This window comes from Syngnathoides biaculeatus, chromosome 10 (assembly GCF_019802595.1).
Source record: "Syngnathoides biaculeatus isolate LvHL_M chromosome 10, ASM1980259v1, whole genome shotgun sequence".
Classification (NCBI taxonomy): domain Eukaryota; kingdom Metazoa; phylum Chordata; class Actinopteri; order Syngnathiformes; family Syngnathidae; genus Syngnathoides; species Syngnathoides biaculeatus.
Genome location: NC_084649.1, coordinates 24,779,344 through 24,802,500, shown reverse-complemented (window position 1 = coordinate 24,802,500; position 23,157 = coordinate 24,779,344). Strand labels below are relative to the sequence as shown.

General features: G+C 45.2%; 2 protein-coding genes across 3 annotated transcripts in view; both read right to left on the bottom strand.

Moving 5' to 3' along the window:
* fam210b (family with sequence similarity 210 member B) overlaps positions 1-7,993 on the bottom strand; it is an 8,026-nt gene extending 33 nt beyond the window's left edge. Inside the window, exons 1-3 of the mRNA XM_061833562.1 lie at positions 7,304-7,993; positions 3,344-3,543; positions 1-785 (exon numbers count right to left, since the gene is read on the bottom strand). The exon at positions 1-785 is cut by the window's left edge and continues 33 nt beyond it. Coding sequence (XP_061689546.1) covers positions 566-785; positions 3,344-3,543; positions 7,304-7,618 — 735 coding nt within the window. The 5' untranslated portion in view covers positions 7,619-7,993 and the 3' untranslated portion in view covers positions 1-565. The remainder of the gene's footprint in view (positions 786-3,343; positions 3,544-7,303) is intronic.
* A 2,492-nt stretch (positions 7,994-10,485) lies between these two features.
* The window catches only part of LOC133507774 (protein phosphatase 1 regulatory inhibitor subunit 16B-like), a 50,522-nt gene continuing 37,850 nt past the window's right edge, over positions 10,486-23,157 (bottom strand). The window contains exons 3-10 of one of the 2 annotated variants that reach the window (XM_061833189.1): positions 20,402-20,547; positions 20,210-20,313; positions 16,977-17,101; positions 16,002-16,127; positions 15,812-15,887; positions 15,606-15,735; positions 15,334-15,487; positions 10,486-14,727 (exon numbers count right to left, since the gene is read on the bottom strand). In XM_061833189.1, coding sequence (XP_061689173.1) covers positions 14,257-14,727; positions 15,334-15,487; positions 15,606-15,735; positions 15,812-15,887; positions 16,002-16,127; positions 16,977-17,101; positions 20,210-20,313; positions 20,402-20,547 — 1,332 coding nt within the window. In that variant the 3' untranslated portion in view covers positions 10,486-14,256. The remainder of the gene's footprint in view (positions 14,728-15,333; positions 15,488-15,605; positions 15,736-15,811; positions 15,888-16,001; positions 16,128-16,976; positions 17,102-20,209; positions 20,314-20,401; positions 20,548-23,157) is intronic. The other variant, XM_061833190.1, reaches the window with a different exon arrangement.

The window sequence follows — 23,157 nt, the reverse complement described above, 5'->3', positions numbered from 1 at the left end:
ATACGTTATAAAAACTGTTATGAAATAATGCTGCTGCTCGCCTTGGCCGCTTGAGGGCAGTATAAGACAGATGTACTTTATTGAAAACTCCTATCCTCTCTGGGCTTTCAGTATTTTTCTCTGTAGGATAATTCTGCAGTTTTCTCTTTTAAAAAAATACTTCACAAGAAGTACTTGTTTTTTTAAGTATATCCAAAGGAGGATGATGCCTTTTTTTTTTTTTTAAAGAAAAAAGGTTTTATTCATCTTACTGCAATGATCTGTCAGGGAAAGAGGGGATCAAACAGTCAAGAAAATGAAGGGGAAAGTTTTGTCATATTCTGGAAGTGTCCGAGATGGGGAAACTTCATAAATGTGACACCCGGAAAGAAAACTTAAAAAGTAAAAGATCCCTGATTGCATCCATCTTGTAATTTTCTCCTTCAGTAATTTTTCCGCAAGCTCCGGCCAGAGCAGGCTAAAAGTTCTTGCCGTTGTTGGGGTTTTTTTTTTTTTTTTTTTTTTCTCTCCCCTTCGTACCCTCCCCCAAGGCAATATGGCCACCATCAGTCACATGACACACTGATCAGGGCGCAGACGTGGGCGGCGGCTTGAAGAGTCCCGTCCGCCGGAAGTGGCGCACGATGAACGGCACGCACACCAGCGTGATGCTGATGCGCGCGGGCGCAAACAGTTTGTGGACGGCGTAGGCCAGGACGAACGTGCTGGTGCCCGCCGCCATCTTGGAGCGGATAATGGCCTCGCTGAAGCCCAACTTGCCCAGCACGGCCGCCATGTCGATGCCACTGGAGAGACAAAGGAAGGCGAAATGGTTACGTGTCGGCCACATTTATCCATCTAGACCAGAGGGTGCAATGTTTAAATAAATAAATAAATAATAATAATCCAGCCATCCATTTTGTACTGCTGCTGATTGCGATTTAGTCATTTTTCTTGGTGGTGTTTCTTTGGGTGAAGGTTGTCTTGGGGGTAGTGATTTAGAAAAAAAGTTCAAGGAAAAGACTAGTTTATTCTTCTAGGCCAGGAGGGGTCCCCCCCCCCCCCTCCAAGATCTACTTTTCAAGCAGCCAACCTCTCGTGAGCTACGTACGTGGGGGGGGAATGATGCTCCCAGCCCGTTTTAAGGTTAATGTTATGTTGGCTCATATATTTAAAAGACATAATTAGCTTTATGTGCACTGTATTGTATTGTATGGGATCAGGCTGTGCCAAGGTGGAATTTGAAAATGACACACCATCTCATCCTGCACTTTCTACTTTGGCTTGAGACCAGACCTTTCCCGCTCGGAAAAGAGAGAATCTCCTCCAGTTTAACCACTTTTTGTTCGATTATTCACATAATCCGACAGTCATTGAATCTGAAAACTACAGCATTTCTTTTTTAACTTTCTCCATTAATATCGAAAGTAAACATAAGCAGCATGTCTAGCTCGTCTTTGCTCTACGTTGCCTAGACTGTGTTACTAACTAAAGCAGCGGTGGTGGACGCAGTCATTATAAAACACATTGATGGGCTGCGTAAGTACTCTAACATTTGTAATTATGAGTTTGTCTTTAAGAGCGGGGGAGAGCAGGATGTTAGGTAAACGAGGGGAAAAGAGAGTGTGGCGGAGCAGTGGTTGTTGTTCGAGAAAGTTCCGTGTGCTGCCTAAAAGAAACCAGTGGCTTCTTCTTTTCATTTTTTACAGTATGTATGTGAATTGTGCCATTGGCTGTATTTTTTTTTATTTTAAAAAGTTGCATTTTTTTTTTTTTAAAGGAATTTTTTTCTATGTTATGTTGAAACAGTTGTCCAACTATAATAGTACACTTTCCATCAGACCCCATCTTGCATTTAATTGATTGCGTGACACTGCATTACTTTTGTTAGAGGGGGGAAAAAGTGGTAGAAAAACAACTGTCACACATGTAATCGCTGTATAAAAAAAAAAAAAATGCACAATTCAGCTGGTTCCTCTTAAACGGCATTTTCAGGATCTGTGTGAGAAAGAGGCGAGTCACTCCTCGGCGTTATCGAACCGCTGCACTGCTGGCTCGAATGAAGGGAGCAAAGCGTCGAGCTTGATAATGCCGCACGGTTGTGGCTTTTCCACACGAGTGTTATCGTCAACTACGTGTGAGAGGCTGCGGGCTTCCCTGCTAATCTGTTGCAAATCTCTTCGCCATTCCGGCCGCTGGTGCAGCGCCCAACCGTCACATTCCACGCACGCGGAAAGGCTTTTCTGTTATTAAATTAAAAAACGCTTCCTCTTTTAAGTCCAAAGCAGCCTCCTGTTTAGTGTTTTCTGATACTTTGTACATAATGTGCAAGTACTGCAGCTTGAGGATGTTTTTAAATCTCTAATTTTGAATGGCGCCGCCGCAGTTGCGTGCATTTTTCTACTTCACGCTGAACTTCAAACTGTCGGCTGTACAAAATCTCAAAGTATGCTGAGTCGTTTGGTGTGGGAGGATTCAGTAACTCCTCATAACAAGCAAACGACAGGGAAGGAAAAAAAAAAAGTTTCTTTTGAAAAGCAAGTATTTCACGTGATTACACCAAGAAAATAGTCAGTTATAAAGGGAAAATCTTTTTTGTTCTTTAGAAGAGAATTTTTTTATAGTTAAAAAGGTGTTTTTTTTAAAGGATAATTATGTTTTAATAGCAAATGGGGTTTTTTTAGCATAATTTTTTAAGTGGTCTATTCAGAGCACTTTTGTTGGATTTTTTTTTTTTTTTTTTTTTTCATAAAGTTGATGTTTATACACAAGTTGTTTGAATCATACTAGACTACTTTTCTTTTATGGGGAAAAGCACTTTTTTATATAATTAGAAAAAGTAAAATGTATTTTTTAACAGAATAGTATTTTCCGGGGGAAAGTTTATTTTTGGTGAAAAATGAGATTTGAGGTAGGGAAAAAAATACTTATACTTTTAGGGGAAAAAAATATTGGTTAAAATTTGAAATAAAAAATTGTTAAAAAAAAGACTTAAAAAATAACAAAAGCAGCCATTTTTAAAGCATTAATCATATGCCCTGTGACTTGCTAGCAACCAGTTCAGTTTCCCCACTTTTTGGCCCGGATATAGGCTCTAGCATGCCAGTGACCCTATTGAGGATAAGCGGCAGAGAAAATTGATGGATTTTTGGATTACAATGAACAAACAAGGGCAATATTACAAAATTGGATGTATAAAATGAAGGGTTGCGGTGACCTGTTTTGTCCAGTTTTAAATTCTCCATCAAAGTAAACGAGTTTCAAAAGTTGTCTACGAGTGCAGCCCAGAGTGGATCCCGCTTCTCTTGCCAAACGTCGGCTATTTGTCGGATTACTGTTAGGCGTGTTGGAAGTGCTTTGTCACCTAGATACGAGGAGGTAGAACATTCCCAGAGACATGAGGGAGATCCCCACGTGGAAGGAGACCCCCACAGCGCCGTACTCCTTGAAGACCTTTTTGAGCTGCTGGGTTTTGTTGGGCTTATCGCCGCCCGGTTCGGGCCCCCCGGGGGCTTTCCCTTCAGGCGGAGGAGTCGGTGGGCCTTCCTTTACGCTGCACTCGTCCTGGATGGGATGACGACAAACAATGATATCGTCCAAAGCACGACTCAAAAGTGAAACAAAATCCATTCGGTGACTTCAAATATGTTCTAATTTCCAAACTCACCCATCCGACCGTATGAAATCATGTAAAGTGAATTACATATTCTGTTTATGGAGACAAATTGTCACAATCATAAAACTTTTCCTTAGTCTGCATGCAATGTTTACAGTCACACTTTAGCCCTTTTGCTATGTTCTGGGCCATTTCCTCTTCTTGGCGTAATCAGTATATTCAAATGATAATTCTTCATTTCACATATGTGAAAAGATATGGTTAGTAATGATGAGATATACATTTTTTTGTTTGTTTGTTTTTTGTAATTGGATAGTGACACCCACCTGAGCTCATAATGACCCGGTAGCATTACTCCTGTTGCTGAACTTAACAAGATCATCATTGCTATAATTTAAGAGAAGTTGACAACTGCATAATAAAACTAAGGTCAAGTAAAACTACTCCTCCTTTGAGACAAGCGCCAGGTCACAATGACCCAGTAACTTTATTGCTGTTCCTGAACATTGCTATCAAGAAGAGCTAAACACAGTTCTTCTTCTTTTCCTTTCGGCTTGTCCCGTTAGGGGTCGCCACAGCGTGTCATCTTTTGCCATCTTAGCCTATCTCCTGCATCTTCCTCTCTCAACACCCCAACTGCCCTCATGTCTTCCCTCACCACATCCATAAACCTTCTCTTTGGTCTTCCTCTCGCTCTTTTGCCTGGGAGCTCCATCCTCAGCATCCTTCTACCAATATACTCACTCTCACGCCTCTGAACATGTCCAAACCATCGAAGTCTGCTCTCTCGAATCTTGTCTCCAAAACATCCAGCTTTGGCTGTCCCTCTAATGAGCTCATTTCTAATCCTATCCAACCTGGTCACTCTGAGCGAGAACCTCAACATCTTCATTTCTGCCACCTCCAGTTCAGCTTCCTGTTGTTTCTTCAGTGCCACCGTCTCTAATCCGTACATCATGGCCGGCCTCACCGCTGTTTTGTAAACTTTGCCCTTCATCCTAGCAGACACTCTTCTGTCACATAACACACCAGACACCTTTCGCCAGCTGTTCCAACCTGCTTGGACCCGTTTCTTCACTTCCTGACCACACTCTCCATTGCTCTGTATTGTTGACCCCAAGTATTTGAAGTCGTCCACCCTCGCTATCTCTTCTCCCTGTAGCCTCACTCTTCCCCCTCTACTTTTCTCATTCACGCACATATATTCTGTTTTACTTCGGCTAATCTTCATTCCTCTCCTTTCCAGTGCATGTCTCCATCTTTCCAATTGTTCCTCTGCATGCTCCCTGCTTTCACTGCATATGACAATATCATCTGCGAACATCATGGTCCAAGGGGGATTCCAGTCTAACCTCATCTGTCAGCCTATCCATTACCACTGCAAACAGGAAGGGGCTCAGAGCTGATCCCTGATGCAGTCGCACCTCCACCTTAAATTCCTCTGTCACACCTAAGGCACACCTCACCATTGTTCTGCTGCCATCATACATGTCCTGTACTATTTTAACATACTTCTTTGCCACACCAGACTTACGCATGCAGTACCACAGTTCCTCTCTTGGTACTCTGTCATAGGCTTTCTCTAGATCCACAAAGACACAATGTAGCTCCTTCTGACCTTCTCTGTACTTTTCCACGAGCATCCTCAAGGCAAATAATGCATCTGTGGTACTCTTTCTAGGCATGAAACCATACTGTTGCTCGCAGATACTTACTTCTGTCCTGAGTCTAGCCTCCACTACTCTTTCCCATAACTTCATTGTGTGGCTCATCAACTTTATTCCTCTATAGTTCCCACAGCTCTGAACATCCCCTTTGTTCTTAAAAATGGGAACTAGAACACTTTTCCTCCATTCTTCAGGCATCTTTTCGCCCGCTAGTATTCTGTTGAATAAGTTGGTCAAAAACTCCACAGCCATCTCTCCAAATTGCTTCCATACCTCTACCGGTATGTCATCAGGACCAACTGCCTTCCCATTTTTCATCCACCCATTCTTCACGTTAGGGATAAATATTTTCAGTGCAACAACTTTTCAACAGACTTTGTACCCCAGAAAAAGGCCTGACTGAATAAATGTGAATTAATAAGTGTGATCTTGAATTGCGACTTAATGGAAGCAAATACGGTTAATGCGTGAAACGCAAAATTAGGCTGTAAGCACCGACTTTGTACGTCGCCGTTGTTCTGTCTGATTGGTCGGTCGTGCAGGCTCACAAACCCTAACCCGCTCAAGATGGCCAAAAATTTGAATTCGAGGCAGACGCTACGACGATTATGAATTGTCTAACCATGACATGGCGAGACGGTCAACTTCAAAATAAAAGCTACATTTATTAATACTATTGGACATTCTTGACATTGTAAGTTTAACCCACCAGTGTTTGCTCACTAGTGGGATAAACTTTTTTTTTTTTTAACTTTTGTGCAATACAGTACATTGAAATTGAATCTTTATCATCCCCTATTAAGGCACAATTTTAATTTTCAAGTTGTTCATAATGTTACACTAGATTACAATAAGATTAAAATTCATATCAGGAACCAAAATTGCCTCCTCCTTTTTATTGAACATTTGGACCTACTACACGACAGTATTTTAACACTGACCATGATTGTGACACTTGTGGGAGGGTAAAATCAATCCAGGAGCTCGGCGGCCCTGTCGACAAGGCCCAATCGAGAATGTTGGCGCGGGCTCGGCGCTTTTCACAGGGGCCACCGAGGCCGACTCAAAGTAAAGGCGGGGGCGGCCGGCGGCTTTAGGAGGGTCATGTGAGCGGGCGGCCACAGAACGACGTGCGGGAGGGGGGAACAGTGGAAGCTCTGTGACTGATAACAGCTTCTCACAAACACACAAGTCAAGTCACTTCCACACCTCCGCCCCGAAGCCGTCAACCTTCTGTCTTGTTGCCTTAACATTTACTTTTTGTCTCTTTTACTCATTATTCTGTAATTAGTTTTTTTTTTTTGTGCAGCCCGTTTTCATATAACAACCTTAATGAATTTAATACTAGGTGCCGCATTTGTTTAGGTATGGTGCTCAATTTTTTTTGTTTTATAATCAAATGTTTAGAAAGGGGGGAGAATAACATATAACATAATGAAAAAAGTTTTCTTGCAGGTTAAAATGGCACAACGGTTTGACCCTAAACTTTGTAACATGCAGTTTTCTTTAGGGGTGGTGCTTTCGGACAAAAGTTAAAGTCGCTTCGTCTCTTGCCCTCTGGCTCCACCCGAACCAAAATGAAGTGCATCGTTTTGCAGAATGCGGAAGCGTGTTGCGCAAATTCTTAGATGTTGGGGAAATACATACATACATAAAGCTCATGTTTTCCTTATCCGATAAATAAATAAAAGCCAGTAACTTCGTTTTTGCAGAGAGGGTTCCACTCACTTAGCTTGCGTTCACTGCAGAAGTTTGGCATTGTGCAACTGTTGTACTTGTTTGACGCCATATTAAAACTTTCGGGAATAACATCAAAGCTTCATCTGTGTGACGTCATGGTCACCTTACACGTGTACACCTGCAGGTTGATGAGTGCGCATGCGCGACCCAGATGCGTTTGAATGACGTAATGTGGAGGTACTGTCGTCAATTTCCGTCCTCCGTTTGACACCGTTCCCTCCTACCCTCTTCGAGTACGCCATCATGAGACAGAACCCTTTTAAAAAAAAAAAAAAAAAAAAAAAACAACGTATATTTATACCTGGGCGTTGTTGTCGTCCATGGCGGGGGTCTTCTTTGGAGCCACGGGGGCGGTAGACAGCCCGCGGTTGCTTGAAAACAAAACCCCCGGCTGCGCCAGGCCGCCGCACCAGCTCAAGTGTCGCCAGTCCGGGATGGTCGAGCCGCGGTGCCGGTACGGCTCCGCTCGTTGTCCCGCGAAGCGCGCAGGCGTCCACCCCACGCAGCCCGGACTGCCCCAGTGAAACCCCCTCGTTAGTGTCAGCGGTGGGCCGCAAGAGCGGCGGAGGACACGCGCCGCCGTTGTCGTCGTGGTCGCCGCACGACTCAGAAACATGGCCGTCGTTCCGCCCTCGACGTGACTTCAGCGGAGTCCGAAACGAATGCGTTAGTCGACACCAGATAAGAGCGAGTTAAGGTCCGAACATGCTGACAGTGTCGCCCACCCTGCACATCGCTTGTTGACAGGCGGGGGGGGGGGGGCGTGGGCGGGGGGTGGGTGTCAGGTCGCGCAACCGCACACTGGAAGCTCTCGGAAAAAACAAAGCTTTGCAGCCGCCGTGAAAGCAATGTGACGGCCGTTGGAGCGCCCTCTAGGGGTCGGTGCGTACATTCCTGCTTACACAAGCAACAAAGACATAAACACAATAGAGCACAGCGGTTTCCTGACTCGGATCTTTTTGTATTACGTCAGATGTACATATCCATCCATCCATTTTTTTTTGCCGCTTATCCTCACAAGGGTCACGGGGAGGGCTGGAACCTATTCCCACCTGTCAAGGAACAGGGGGTGGGGTACACCCTGAACTGGTTGCCAGCCAGTTGCAGGCCAAATCCAGACAAACGCAATTTAGAGTATCCAATTAACGTTGCACGTTTTGGGGATGTGGGAGGAAACCCACGCAGACACGGGGAGAACATGCAGACTCCACACAGGCGGGGCCGGGATCGAACCCGGGTCCTCAGAACTGTGAGGCCGATGCTCGACCTGATAGTAGAAAATGACTTTTCCATTCATTTCTCTTTCGACACTTAAAATCTTAATTGCACTGCGTACAAGATGCACATTTTTAAAAAAAAACGGTGCCCGGGGGACACAACCACTCAGAGGCCAGAGATTGTTTGTTTTTTTTTTTTTTAAATGTGAGGGCTGCTTTTTTTATCCAATTCAAAGGCTTTTGTGTCCTGCTGTCCATTGATCTGTTGACAGATTTGTTGGCTCGCCTCACACTAGCTTTTTGTATTTGCACGTCCATAAAAGGAGACGTGCACTTTTACGATTTAAAACAGTTCCCGGGTAGTTTGGTGAGATCATCTAGTCAAAATAGCAGAACGATCAAGAATTTTAGCATCCCTTCCCCCCCCCCCCCCGAGCTGCATTGAAATTTTTGAGCGGGTGGTCGCGTCTCCCGAGAATGAGCAACAGCTCCGCCCACACTTGCGTGTGGATGCATCACCATGGCGACCAGGGACAGAGCGAGCAGGTAAAAATGGTGAGTGCAAAGCGCGTATGGGTCCCCGTAACGAGTATTAGATTGTATTTTCACTTGCGTTATCTGAACGGCTTTCTCACGGTTTCGGAAGTAGGCAGCTGTAACCAAACGTTTTCTTTGTCACATTTGATATGTGAGCAGGCACACCAGAGATTCTACTATTTGGAGAAAAGCCATGTAAAAGTCCCTTTTCCATAATATGTCCGCTTTAAATGTCATTATTTTCGTGAATTTATTTAGGGTGGAGCAACTGGTTAGAGCCGCTTCCTCACAGTTCTGAGGACCGAGGTTTGAATCCCAGCCCCGCCTGTGTAGAGTTTGCATGTTTTCTCCGGGCGCTCCGGTTTGCATTAATTGGACACTCCAAATTGCCCCATGGTGCGGCCGTTTGTCTGGATGTGCCCTGCGATTGGCTGACAGCCAGTTCAGGATGTACCTCACCTCCTGCCTGATGACAGCTGGGATCGGCTCCAGCACTCCCTGCGACCCTTGTGAGGATAAGCAGCGAAGAAAATGGATGAATGGATATTTAGGGTGGCGTATCTGGTTAGAGCCTCTTCGTCACAGTTCAGAGGACCGGGGTTTGAATCTCGGGCCCCACTTCTGTGGAGTTTGCATGTTCTTCCCGTGGCTGCGTGGCTTTTCTCCGGGTGGGCACTCGGGTTTCCTCCCACATTCGAAAAACATGCATTACTTGAGGACTAAATGGGTCGATGGACGGAGAACAACATAAGCTGGCATGTCTTAAAAGACTGTAAAACTGAACACGTTTGCTTTCGTTTGTCCTCACCATGACGTTGTTCCAACAGGGCGTTCACTAGCTGCAGTAAAAGTCTCCCTCGCCCCCACCTCAGTGCATCCTTCATGGTCGCCATTCACATGTGATTTGCTCTTGCGAGAACCTTCATCCTCGTTCCTCCTCCTCCTCTGTTCAGCGGTCAGGAGTCCAAGCAACTCCCGGCTCCGAACGCTTTCCCGGCTTTGCTCGTGCACTGATCGTGGTGGGTCTTGAGTGAGGAGGAAGGAGGAAGGAGGAAGGAGCTGGAACGCAGCCAGTTGGCCTTGCAACCCAGCAGCAAGGTCACGCTTTGCGTCGGACGGAGTCCGCGTGGCGTGTTTGCTCTTGCTTTTGTCTCTGCGCCCGTTCCCCTCATTTTGCCTGCCACGGTTTTCTTCGTTTACTCTGGCGTTCTTCAACATTTACTTTGGCGATCTCACTTCATGGTGTCCAACCCGACGTCCTTATTTAAATAGTTACTGGGTGTGTTCACATAATTTCCTTTACATCCTCCTGAGTGAGGCAATTATAATGTAGCAAGCATCTTGTGCTCTGCAAGGATTATTCAAATTCGGCATAATATGAGAAGTGAACACAAAACAAGTGGGCCAAAGCTCAGTAAATGTGATAAATAATATTAATGAATGTGCTAGAATATAATGGGCGGTACAATACTTTTATCAATACATCCCAAACAAATATCAATAATGTTGCTACTACATTGATCGAACCGTAGACAGTCTTCGATTTAATCTAAAAACGTGATTTTGGAATTTGGAAGAAAACTGGAAAACTTTTTCAATTAGATTTTCCTCGTCTTAAATTCCCCTTCCACCCACACATTGTTGTCATCTATGTATGCAAAACTTTCCAAAAACAAAGAGATTAATGCACACTTCTGAGGTCAATGTTTCCCATTCAGATGAGACCATGTAGAATTCTCAAAATATACAATTTATTCAAAATATGTGAATGCAGCCATCAATATAGTCAGTCTAATAATTACAAAATCGTCAGTAGTTCTTTCATATTTGTGTCCTTTTGTCTCTCTGTTGATAATCACATGTAAATACTGTATATGTTGTGAAGGAATTGGACGTATCAATTTATTACACACACAGCAGTTAGACATTTAGTTGATGTAAAAATAATGGAGGAAAAAAAAAAAAGAATTCCTGACATTTCAGGACCAAATAATAATAATCAGACAATGGAGGAACACATTTAAGACTGGCACCTGAGTGTACTTTGCAGGCATCTGACACACATAAAGCAGGATGACCAAAGAGGATCGTTACGTGTATTCTGGAGTTTTCCGTTAGGGCGCCAACAATAACAACAAGAACAAGAACAGATAAATGCAGTTCATGGGGACAGACGACGTTAGTATTTACAAATTCATCTGTACACATCATTGATAACTGTACAAACGAGGGCAGGTGGAGCGTCTGTCTAAAGGAACCAACTACACCGAAATTGGACTCTGTGTGTGTGTGTGTGTGTGTGTTTATTTATTTATTTATTTTAATGGAAGACTCCTTGGCACTCGCATGGAGATGAGGCAACGTGGATGCTATTTTCATTGATAATTATGCTAATGCTAAAGTGGCCGTTCGAAGAAATGTACTTGCATGACCATCCCTAATTTAAATCAAACGCAAAGGCTGTAAATATTCCGGAGTGCCAGGACACTCGTCGCAGTCAGAACGTCATCGAGGCTGGATTTGCGTCCAATTCCAATTTCATGCATGTACAGCAAGGGTCTCAAACTCGCGGCCCATGGGCCATTTGCGGCACCCAATATGATATTTTGTGGCCCCCACCTTACTGTCAGAGTTAAATGATAGTGCGGCCCTGAAGTTTTATATGAATGGGACTTTTGCAGTGTTGTGTGCGGAGCTGGCGAGCTTGCCAATCGCGGCGGGGATTGTGGCTCTCGGGGGCGTGACAGCGACCACGCTTGATGCAAGCGGAGAAACAGTTTTCATTGAGTGAAAAGTTACAGTGGTGTTGCCATGGAGCAGTGGTTGCCAAAGTGGGGTCCACGGACCCCCAGGGGGTGAAAAACGTCTTTCCAGAGGGTCCGTGACAGTAATAATAAAATATTTTTCTGAAGAACAAAAAAACTTTTTTTTTTTTCTTCTTTCTCACTCACAGTGTTGAACCACATTTTGATTTATTGTGCAAAAACAAAAAGCAAGAGTACGTGAGCCACGAAAATTGAGTATTTCTTTGTACCAGAATGGCATAGCTGTGTCCAGCACTACATTATTGGCGAAAGCTGAGGTTGGGGGTCCGGGCCCAGGTTGACTTTGGGAACCGCTGCCATGGAGAGTTTCATGAGTAGTTTTGCATACAGCTTGTTTACATTAGCTTCCTTGCTTGTCTTATTTTTGTGCTTTAAAAAAAAAAAAAAAAGTAAGATTTTTTTTTTTAAATTTCTCATTTAAATTGCAAGCATGTGCGCCGAGGGTGCGGCCAAGGAGTTAGTTAGAAAGTGCCCACGGCGGCCCCCGAGGTGAATTGGGTTTGAGACCACTGCTGTACAGTATCTGCTCTTTTTGTTTGTTTTTTTTTTTTTTTAAATCTACATTTTAAGTGGCACATTTCCAACATGGCTCCGTTTACAATGACAGAACACGCGAAGCAACCCACATGGCTTGACGCGCAAATTGCAAGTGTCGAGATGGAAGTGCAACAGAATCGAATAGAAAATCAAATCTGCCATTTGTCGTCATTATACATCATACAACGAGCTTGGGGAGCTTCTTGTTAGCAATAACGTCAATAAGACAAATATTAAAAGTAAACCTCTCTGGTTTCATTGACAGGCTTTATCCAAACTACGTTTATGATGCACTTTCCACTCTCATTGATTGATTTCGTCGTCGATGCCTGATTCTGATCAGAATATACGCGATTTCACGGTTTTTGTTTTGTTTTCATACTTATTCTGTACTCCAGTTGTTCCGCTTGGGAAAAAAAAAATGAAATTGTCACTTGAATCATTTATCCAGTGCAAGTCCAGTCCAATTTTACGGTATCTGATGCGGTGGCTCGGTGTAAAAAGTCCGCCAAGTGGCGGATCCTCTGTTGCGGCCTTTTTGTGTTATTTTGGAGGGATGTCGCGATTAAACCTTCCGCTGTGATATAAGGAAAAAGTTGCTTTCCTGTGTCTTGTCCGCCCCCCGTTCGCATTCACACACCATCCGCAACAATAAATACACTTCAATGTAGGAACAGATCCCTCATGTAATAAATAAAACGCACGGTTGACGGGATCAATACAAATATCAGTTGGCTGTAGACGTACAGTATATAAAAGAGATGGTGACAGGTCAGATTACACAATAACACTTTTATGGCATTCCTTCCCTTCACTAATTCATGACGTTCAAAGCGCTGTTTACGTCTTTTGATATGTGGGAATTTATGACCGACGCGATGATGACTTTTCCTTCAAGTTAAAAATAATAATCTCAAATGTTCACTTAAGTAGAGCGCAACCTCCAAAGTCGAACACAAGAAATGGTGGTCCAATTTGGGATTCAAACATCATTTTCTATACGTAGCTTACGAGCGCACCAACTTTTTCTGATGAGGCGTCGCCCGGTGGAATTTCAAAAATTTTTTTCTTTTATGTGTCATATTCCATCTCGCTCACAATTTGAGATACGAGTAAATTGAGCCAAATGAATTCGACTCTTAAGTCAAGGTACCACTGAACCGTAAAAGTCCGTTGAAATCTGAGCCTTGAGTTCAGTGAGCATCTACAACACAGGTGTCAAACTCAAGGCCCGAGGACCAGATCTGGCCCGCCATCTGGTTTCATGTGGCCCGCGAAGGCATATTATGCGTGTCAACTTACAGGATTTCTGTTAAGATTTCAAATTGCCATGTCATAAATGACAAGTTTGAGATATCGCAAGCACTTTTGCGTAACCTAACATGAACAATTGTTGAAAAACCCATTGAACTTGAGTTCTGGTTCCAAATCAGGGTAAAGATAATGAGGCGATTAAAATTTTTTGGATTGTTTCTCAATCATAACGGCCCTCAGAAGGAAACCGCAGCTACAATGCGGCCCGTGGCAAAAATGTGTTTGTCACCCCTGATCTAAAAGGACACCAGTGAGCACCTCAAAGATGACCCGGAACGAATTCTTTCAGTAAAGTTAGAAGTCAAGCACCATCGTGGGACGGATCCATTTCCTTTTAACTTTGGAGAGTCCATTTATATTGTTTTTTGTTTTGGTCTTTTCTAAGGTGTTATTTTAAAAACTGTTTTAATCTGCTTGAGACCAAATTGAACCGGATGTGCTCGAAATGACAACTTTTCAACATTGCATGCGGGCGGAACATGGCGGTGAATTTTTTGACCGGTACCTCTGAACCTTTCACTTGAGAACATAAAATGTTGTAGTTGTGTCCATCATGATTGCGACCCCCCCCCCCCCAAAAAAAAATGTTTTGAAATCTGTCGACTTTGGAGGTTCCTCTTTTTACCTCGAATTGTCTTCAGCCCTCCGTCGTCGTGGTCCGTCCTCGTCTCCAAATTGAGTCCAAAGCCTCCGTTTGTTCGCCTGCTACACTTGCTACCTCCCTTCACGTAGAAAGTCCACTTTTTGGAGCAAAAGTTATTTGACTCCCCTTCGCCTCTCCTGTGCAAACGTTTGCAATTCCGCGTCCCGGTGCGACGTCGGCGCTACGACACGCAGCAGCAGGTCCGCGACTTGGGTTGCTCTTCATCGACCGGCTGCCTGAGTCTGAGGAGCGGCGGCTCGCCGCTCGCCGGCGTGTAGAACACGGCGCTGCCGTTGGACGAGACCAGCGGCATGCGGGGGTCGTCCGAAAGGGATTTGGCGTCGCTGAAGGAGTCCGTGGAACCGTTGCCCAGGTGACCGTTGAACAGGGGATGGTTCAACAGCTTGGCCGCCGCCCGTTGCTTTTTTAGCTCTGACAGAGTTTGAGCTCTCTCGCGAGGAAAATTTTCATCTTGGCCGGGTGAGCTGGTGGCGAGCGGGCTCTTGTCGACTCCGGCTTTGCCGTTGGCGGGGGGCTGCGGGGGGACGCATGTAGATGTAGCGATGAGGCCGTTGTGCTTGCTGCTGCCGTCTTTGAGGATGGTGGGCAGCTTGGTCTGGTCGGGTGGATCCACCGCCTCTGCGGGCTTGACCTGAACAGTGAGCAAAGTATTCATTCAATACAGCACAGCGAGTCCTCAGTCTACTACCGGGTAGGAGGCAGGCGGGCGGGGTACGCCCTGACCTGGTCGCCAGCCAATCGCAGGGCACATAGAGACAAACAGCCCCACTCACAATCACACCGAGGGGCAATTTAGAGTGTCCAATTTGGGGATGTGGGAGTAAACCCACGCAGGGAGGGCTGGGATTGAACCCGGCTCCTCAGAACTGTGAGGCCGACGTTTAATGGTTCATTGAGCACCACGATTTTGTCCCGCATCCTTGAGTCAACCTTTTTCCCCGCAGAGCTCTCCGCAATTGCCATTGTTTGTGTTTTGTCTGAAAGGGCTGAACCGAGCTGACCTGAAAGGAGATTAGATTGAGCACACACGGAGAGCTCAAGAGAACATTAGAAGCTGCAGAAAATCGAATGTGCAGCTCATTAACGTCCTCCTCGCCACTAATAATAGACAGTGACACGTGCGCCCCCCCCCCCCCCTCCGTACGTACTGCCCTCCTTAGACTGGAGATAAGAAATGTGGCTCTGCTGCCAATCAGAAATATTGTTTGCGACACATGCTAATGATGAGATGACTCACGTGGAGCACCTGGAAATGTTCCTGGTCGGCCTCCTTCTCTTTGTCCTCCTTGTCCTCCTCCTCCCTGCCTCCCCTCCACACGATGGCCTCCGTCTCGTACTCCTTGCGGCACAGGTTGTGTCTGTCGGACAAGCTGGCTCGCCTCACCACCTTCCTGCGGGTGAGGAAGCTTCGGTGAAAACGCGGAATGGTTGCGCCGCCATCTTATCGGACCCGGCCCAAACGTGCACCGCGTGTAGTTGCAGCGGCGGCCAGCAGGTGTCAGCGCTCACCCGCGGCTGCCTGCACTGGAGGTCCGTCGGCACAACGAGGTCTTGTGTTTGAGCTGGGACTTCATGATGGTGTCGTGCTTGTGCTTCAGGTCCAGCAGAATAGTTCTGAACTCCTCGTCCTCGCACAGGTCTTAAAATGTAAGATGGAGGAAAATTGTTATTACGAGAATAAGATGGCCGCACGTTTTTGTAAGGTACGAGTATACCAATGGGGGTCTCCTCCAGGAAGGTCTTGGCATTGAGACTGGCTCCGTGAGACACCAGCAGCTCGGCCACGTGCATCTAAAAGAGCAAAAAGCTTTCATTTACATTGACGGCAAAGGGGGGAGTCTCTGAGCCTGTCGTTTTTTTTTTTGTTTTGTTTTGTTTGTTTTTTGTGCGGCCGTCTGGTCTCACCTGTCCCCAGCAGGCCGCGGCGTGTAGCGGCTGCCATCCGTCTGAATCTCTCAGGTCCATCCGAGAGCCCCCCTCCAGCAGCAGCTCGGCCGCCTGCATGTAGCCGTTTGCTGCCGCGATGTGCAGCTGCGAGACAAAAATCGTAGCGCCCGTTCTGTTACAAGTGAACGTTTTCATAATATCCCGCCAACCTCCCCTATTAAAGCAACAACTGCAGATTTGCTGAATTTTGTTGGACAAATTCCCCAAACCTCCCCCAACTTTATCGTATGTCTCCCACCGTGGCTCAATCAGACTACACAGGAAGGAAAGTCCTCCAAGTGATACATAAAAAGCATTTCTCTTCAAAACAAAAGGATTAGCCTTACATAACTCGGGACAATTTCCGCATGTCCTCTTCGCTGGGATTTTTTTTCGCCAAACATTCTGGCACACTTTTGTTTCATTGGTTAGGATGCAGAATGCAGCAGGATAAAGCTTTCAGACTAGAACCATGTCCTGGTCTCTTCGTAGTCCAGTGGGTTTCTCAGGCACCGTCTACGTACGCTAACTGGGCCGACCAGATGTCCTGTTTTTCCCGGACATTCACTTTTTAAGCACTGCAAAAAAAATCATCTGAATAACGCATGACTCAATTTCATTTCTTAAATGAGACATCGTTTTTAAGTCACTTAAAATAGCACCTTTTTTTTCACGATTTCTAACGGTTTCCTGCTTTCATAAATATGTAGTATGTCTTCTATTGTGCTTTGAATTTTTGAGCGCCATTTTTCTCTTATCGAAATTTTTAAAAGGTTATTTGGGAGACTCGACTGTTCAAAGAGCATTTCAGTACATAATTTTGAAAAGTGATGCGATATTCCAGTCAACTGAGTTACAAGCTTGGTCACGGAATGGATTCAACCGTTCAGGCGAGATCGGACCGAACCGAACGTCCCTCTGGAAGTCGGCACTGCCATCTTTCCCAAAACGTACCAGCGTGGCTCCCTGCGAGTCCTGACGGTTGACGTCGTCGCCGAGCCGCACCAGTTCCTGGATATCTCCGAGCATCCTCCTCTCTGTGGAGGCCCGGGTCTCGTTGATCATCTCCTGGGTGATGCCTGCCGATCGAAGGCGCAAACAGTGCTAATTGCCGCATTATTGATTTTTCGCAGCCGTCTATAAGCGCCGCAGATTTGCGGTTTGACACATGACGCTGGCCGGGATTTGAGAAGCCATCTATTCGAAATGACGAATATTGGGCGGACTCCACTTTTGACCAAATTCAATTAAAATCCGTCTTGACCAGCAACAACTTAAAAAGAAGAAAAGCACGCTACAGCAGCGCTTTCCCTTAAGAATTATAATGTAAAATTCCATCCACACTTACACCATTCCTGCGTTGTTATTCTGTTCACTGCAGAGAGAAAGTTGTTAGCGCTCAGGATGAGGACAACTGTGGGCAGTACAGTGAATATGTGAGCAACAGCATCTCGCGGGAATTTTGATGATGTCCTTTTGTATTCTGGGAAACAGGGAACTAGGATAACAGCGGTTGCAACGTCACGTAACTGTTCCTCAAAGATTCTCCTTTATAATTCATGAGACAAATTACAGCTATTGAACGTGATCTTGAAATAAAATCATAGATTTTTTTTTTTTTTCACCCAAAAAAATAATTTTTGATGTTATTGTATTCTCCCAGCGGTAACAGAAAAAGAAAACAACAATCAAAACAAGTTTTGCTTTTTATTTTAATAATCCTATCTGGTATTAGTTTTATTTCTCCTGATACCAAACAAGCTTTGAACATTTTTTTTTTTTTCCCCCAGCATTAACGTCTCATTATTTTTTTATTTTACGTTACTGACAATTACCTCATTCATCCCTCTGTGACGGTAATAATAAACCAGTTAATTGAACTTCTGAAAATGTCAAACGTTATCAGGAGTCCGTCCATCCATTATCTGAGCCACTTATCCTCACAAGGGTAGCAGTAGTCCTGGAGCCTATCCCAGATAACTGTGGGCAGGAGGCGGGGGCTACACCCTGACCTGGTTTCCGGCGCAAAGAAATGTACTGATGTCATTTTAACTAAGATGGGTGAAATTTGAGTTGAATTGACTCCATTATTCATCTGAATGTTTGTTTAGCCGAGGCAACAATATCATTTTAATGAACGCCATTTCTTAAACTCGAGCCAAATGCTCACCTCTCATTTTTGGCTGATACGAGCAACGAGTTCATTTATTTCTATTTGGCTCATCACTGCAGCAAAGTGACGTCCTCAGATAAGTGCGCCGCTTCCGTGGAGTGCAACGTGTTTTCTATTAAAACAGAGGACAGCCAGTCTCCTCGCCGCTGCGTCATCTCTGGAGGTCTTGGCAACGCGACAAGAGCAATTAGTGTTGCTGCGCTCGCCCGTTTGATGCTCTTATTGTCATTCTTCTCACCTACCGTCGCGCTATCTGCATGCCGCATAAGAGTCTGCCTGAGAAGCTTTTTTTTGTGTCGCATGTTCAACTAAACCGCAGGAGTTTCCCTTTGACTAAGACCCGAGTCTCCCAGACTAAAAACTTTTGTTCACTTGAGGGAAATTCAATGTCAGCAAGTTAGGAGGTGAGAGAACGCGTGGCGAGCTTACTTAACTCTAAAATGCGTCTGTTGGTGCCGACTACCAAACCACAGCAAAGCGTTGGATGCATCCACGTCTTCGTTGTACATCTTTTGAGCCCTTTTAATCTCTTTTACTAGCCCCCCAAAAAATCAGCACTGGAGCAGGTAAAAAGTGTTTTTTTCTTCATTCACATTCGATATTGCTTGAGCCGACTTTATAACTGCAAAGTACTCCCGTCGACTCACCGCCATCCTTCCTTGCCAGTTTTTCATGATCATCACCACCGTGCCCAAGTGAAATAAACAGAACCTTGAGAAATAATCTAAAATGCCAAAAGATGCTCACACACTGCTGCAATGTACAGTCAAGTGATTTTTCCGGTGGATGAATGAGAGTTTACTCTTATTTCAGCTAAGACCTTTTATTTATTTTATTTTTTTTTATGCGGTACTGCATGCAGGAGTCTGGTGTGGCGACGAAATATGTTAGAATAGTACGAGACATGGATGAAGGCAGCAGAACAGTGGTGAGGTGTGCCGTAGACGTAACAGAAGAATTTAAGGTGAAGGTGGGATTGCATCAGGGAATCCGCTCTGAGCCCCTTCCTGTTTGCGGTAGTAATGGATAGGCTGACAGATGAGGCTAGACTGGAATCCCCTTGGACTATGATGTTCGCAGATGATATTGTCATCTGCAGTGAAAGCAGGGAGCAGGTGGCGGAATAATTAGGAAGATGGAGGCACGTACTGGAAAGGAAAGGAGAGGAGAGGAATGAACATTAGCTGAAGTAAAACAGAATATATGTGCGTGAATGAGAAAAGTAGAGGGGGAAGAGTGAAGCTACAGGGAGAAGAGATGGCGAGGGTGGATGATTTCAAATACTTGGGGTCAACAATCCAGAGAAATGGAGAGTGTGGGAAGGAAGTGAAGAAACGAGTCCAAGCAGTTGGCGGAAGGTGTCTGGCGGTCTATGTGACAGAAGAGTGTCCGCTAGGATGAAGGGCAAAGTTTACGAAACAGCGGGGAGGCCGGCCATGATGTACGGATTAGAGACGGTGGCGCTGAAGAAACAACAGGAAGTAGAACTCGAGGTAGACGAAATGAAGATGCTGACGTTCTCGCTCGGAGTGACCAGATTAGATTAGAATTAGGATTAGGATTAGAAATGAGCTCATTGGAGGGAGAGCCAAAGTTGGATGTTTTGGAGAAAAGATTTGATGGGGAGAGCAGACTTCGATGATTTGGACATGTCCACAGTCGAGAGAGTTAGTATATTGGTAGGAGGCTGCTGAGGATGGAGCTGCCGGGCAAAAGAGCGAGAGAGAGGAGGAAGACCAAAGGGAAGGTTGATGGATGTTGTGAGGGAAGACATGAGGGCAGTTGGGGTGTTGAGAGAGGAAGATGCAGGAGATAGGCTAACATGGCAAAAGATGACACGCTGTGGCGACCCCTAACGGGACAAGCCGAAAGGAAAACAAGATTTGTCTATATGAATACACATTTACCATGGTCTGTTTGAATTTGCTGCAATGGTTTGCAATAATTAAAATTCCCAACTGTGGGGATAACCATGGAGCAGCAGAAAGCCACATTTTCAAGATAAATAGCGCACCCCTGTTGGCCATGGCCGTCTCAATGATGTCCAGCGTCGGGTCGTCTTCGCAAAGGTCGTACGGCATGTTCCCATCAGAGTTGACCGCCAGCAGATCAGCACCACTGGTGGAGAAAACGGCCGGCCAAATGAGGACTTAAGAACCACCGCTTTGTTGTACTGTAAATCTGTGCACAGTCCACGTGGTCTTACTGTGCAATGAGTGTCTTGACAAGGCCTGCGTGGCCGCAGGTAGCGGCAGCGTGCAGCGGCGTCCACAGCTCGTTGTCCTGAGCGTTGACGCAAGCTCCGCGATCCAGTAGGATCTTCACCATCTCCTCGTAGTTGTCTATGCAGCACTGTGTGGGACGAAAGAGACACTGAGGGTTTCAAAATGGGCTTGTACAATGACCACACATAATAAAGTGCATTGTGAGACCAAAATCCTCCCAGTGAAGCAACACAACCTAACTACTCGCCCGGCAGTATGTACTGCGCTGCCAACTACCCGCGCACCCGTGCCATCGGGATTTCAAACAAACCGCCTCAACCGCGCTTACTTCGCCATGACGTCCGCAAATACGGTCAAGACATCCCCACCGACGTGGTGTTCAACAAACAAGCCTACCGAGACGGCGTTGAAGATGCGGAGGCCGGCTACAAACCGGTCGTCATCCTTGGTGGCTATCCAACCCCCGAGGTGGACAAAACCGAAACTGATCTTCCGCGGGCCACAAGATCCAAACTGTCGCAACTCCGCTCTGGACGAACCCGCATGCTCACTGTACTATATGGCTCATAATGATAATACTATCGTCAACCTCTTCCCGAAATGCGGACAGGGCCCTCACGATACGAAGCACAACTTCATCTGCGCAGCGGCTCCTGCTACACTGACCATAACGGACCTACGTAAACGCCCGAAGGAAGTGGCTGCATTCCTGGAACTAGATGTAAACTGATCAATGCGGTTGCCTGACAACAACTCGATAAAGTCAGTTGAGCTACAAGGTCGTCTTTCCTCATCTGGTTCTTCTGAGGGTTGCTTCTTGTTTTAACAGCAACTCTTAAGACATTGTATGTTTATCGAGAATCTGGACTCTGGATGGGTTGGTTGGTCCAGCCCAGTTTACTCCTAGTACGGATTATCTGGAAAGGAGCTACAGAGAAGGGCTTTTTCACCCCAAACGGTTCCCTGACTCTTGAAGACTGAAAAAGATGTTGTGTATGGCTTTAACATCAATATACGTAACTAAAAGAAAGGTAGATGGAACGATGGATGCAACGATGAATGGTCGGATGGGTCTGTAGATTGGCGGGTGGATGGAATGATGGAAGGGTGACCAAATGTTCGGATGGATTGAGGAATGGACGGGTGAAAGCATTTTGATCGTGATGATTGGAAGGATCGGAGGTGGTTGGAGCGACGGATGGTCGATGGATGGATGGATGGGAGGGAGGGTAATGATGAATTGGATAATCGATGGGTGGGTGGAATTACGGATCGGTCCATTAGTTGTATGAGAGAATGACAAATGAACGAATGGGTGTTTGGAAAGATGGATGACGGACACAACGGATGTCTGGATGGAGCGACGGATGGGCTGGTAGATGGTTGATGAAATGACGGGTGGATGATTGCATTGATGGAAGTATGGAAGAATGGATGGCATAATAGACGGACAACGGATGAACCGATGGGGGGCGAGATGGGTTGTCGGAATGATGAATGGGTGAAATATTGACTGGGCGGACGCAACAACATACGGATGATGAATGGATGGTCGCGTCAACCCACTGATTGATAGATGGATGGAACAATGTACGGCTTAATTGATGGTGAGCGGAATTATGGTGGGTGGCTGGTGGAACAACGGAGGGACGTGTTTTTCCAGATTTCCCCTCATGGATCAGTTTCGTCCTTTTATTTATTTATTTATTTTAAGGTGAGAAACCATCAAATACCAGTCAATGAATGGCGCCAAAGCTGTACAAAAGAAAGTGCGTCTTTTTTTAATGTCGCTGCGATTCTCGTGGGAAAATGAGGCAGCAGCAGTCATCTCCAGCTGAGCTAATCGATACTCGAAACGACACAGCCGAGCATCGGCTCGCCGCATCGGCCGTCTTTTGGACCGGGGATCTTTTTCCAGTTGGAGTGAAATATTTATTGTGCGACATCTGTGCTCAACTCTCCCATCGGGCCAATAACGCCACACCACATAGAAGGCGTATTAATGCCGATATGCCGTAAAGGGCTTCTTCCTCCCAAAAACAGATGCAATTTTGTCTTCTTCATTTTTGGGAACCACCAAAGCGGGAGTAAAAATTTCTCTCATTGTAGTTTTTATTGAATGTCACGCATAGATTGTCGTTCACGGACAGAATCAGATGACCGTGTGAGTCATATACACGAGTGAGGTAAAACGAGAAAGTTTTCAGCTGTGTAAAACTTCTTCAAAAGCTGTATATTAGTAATTATGCGGTATTCACATGAATTATATGCACAAGAGTGAGGTAAAAGGAGGAAGTTCTCAGCTGAGTAAAAGTACTTCAAAATCTGTATATTAGTAATTATGCAGTATTTACACATACAGGGATGAGAATGACCAATTTGGAAAAATACTGAAAATGTCTGCCCCCCGGCATGAAAATTTTTTATGAAACATACTGTTAAATGATGACTTCTGGTTACTTCTAACAGTGCAAATACTGGGCAATCATAACATTTTGAAAACTCAAAATATGAGTCCAAACAACCAAAAATAATTTTGCCAAACTTAGGACATAAAAATGTAGACTGGGTGAAATTTATATCAAATAGGCTACTGCACTTACAAGTTGCACAAGTAATTTATATATATATATATATATATATATATATGAGAGAGAGAGAGAGAGAAAGAGATAATGAAATATAAAAGTGAGCAATAAAATGCGTGATCTACAGGGCGAGGACTACAGATAGGCCT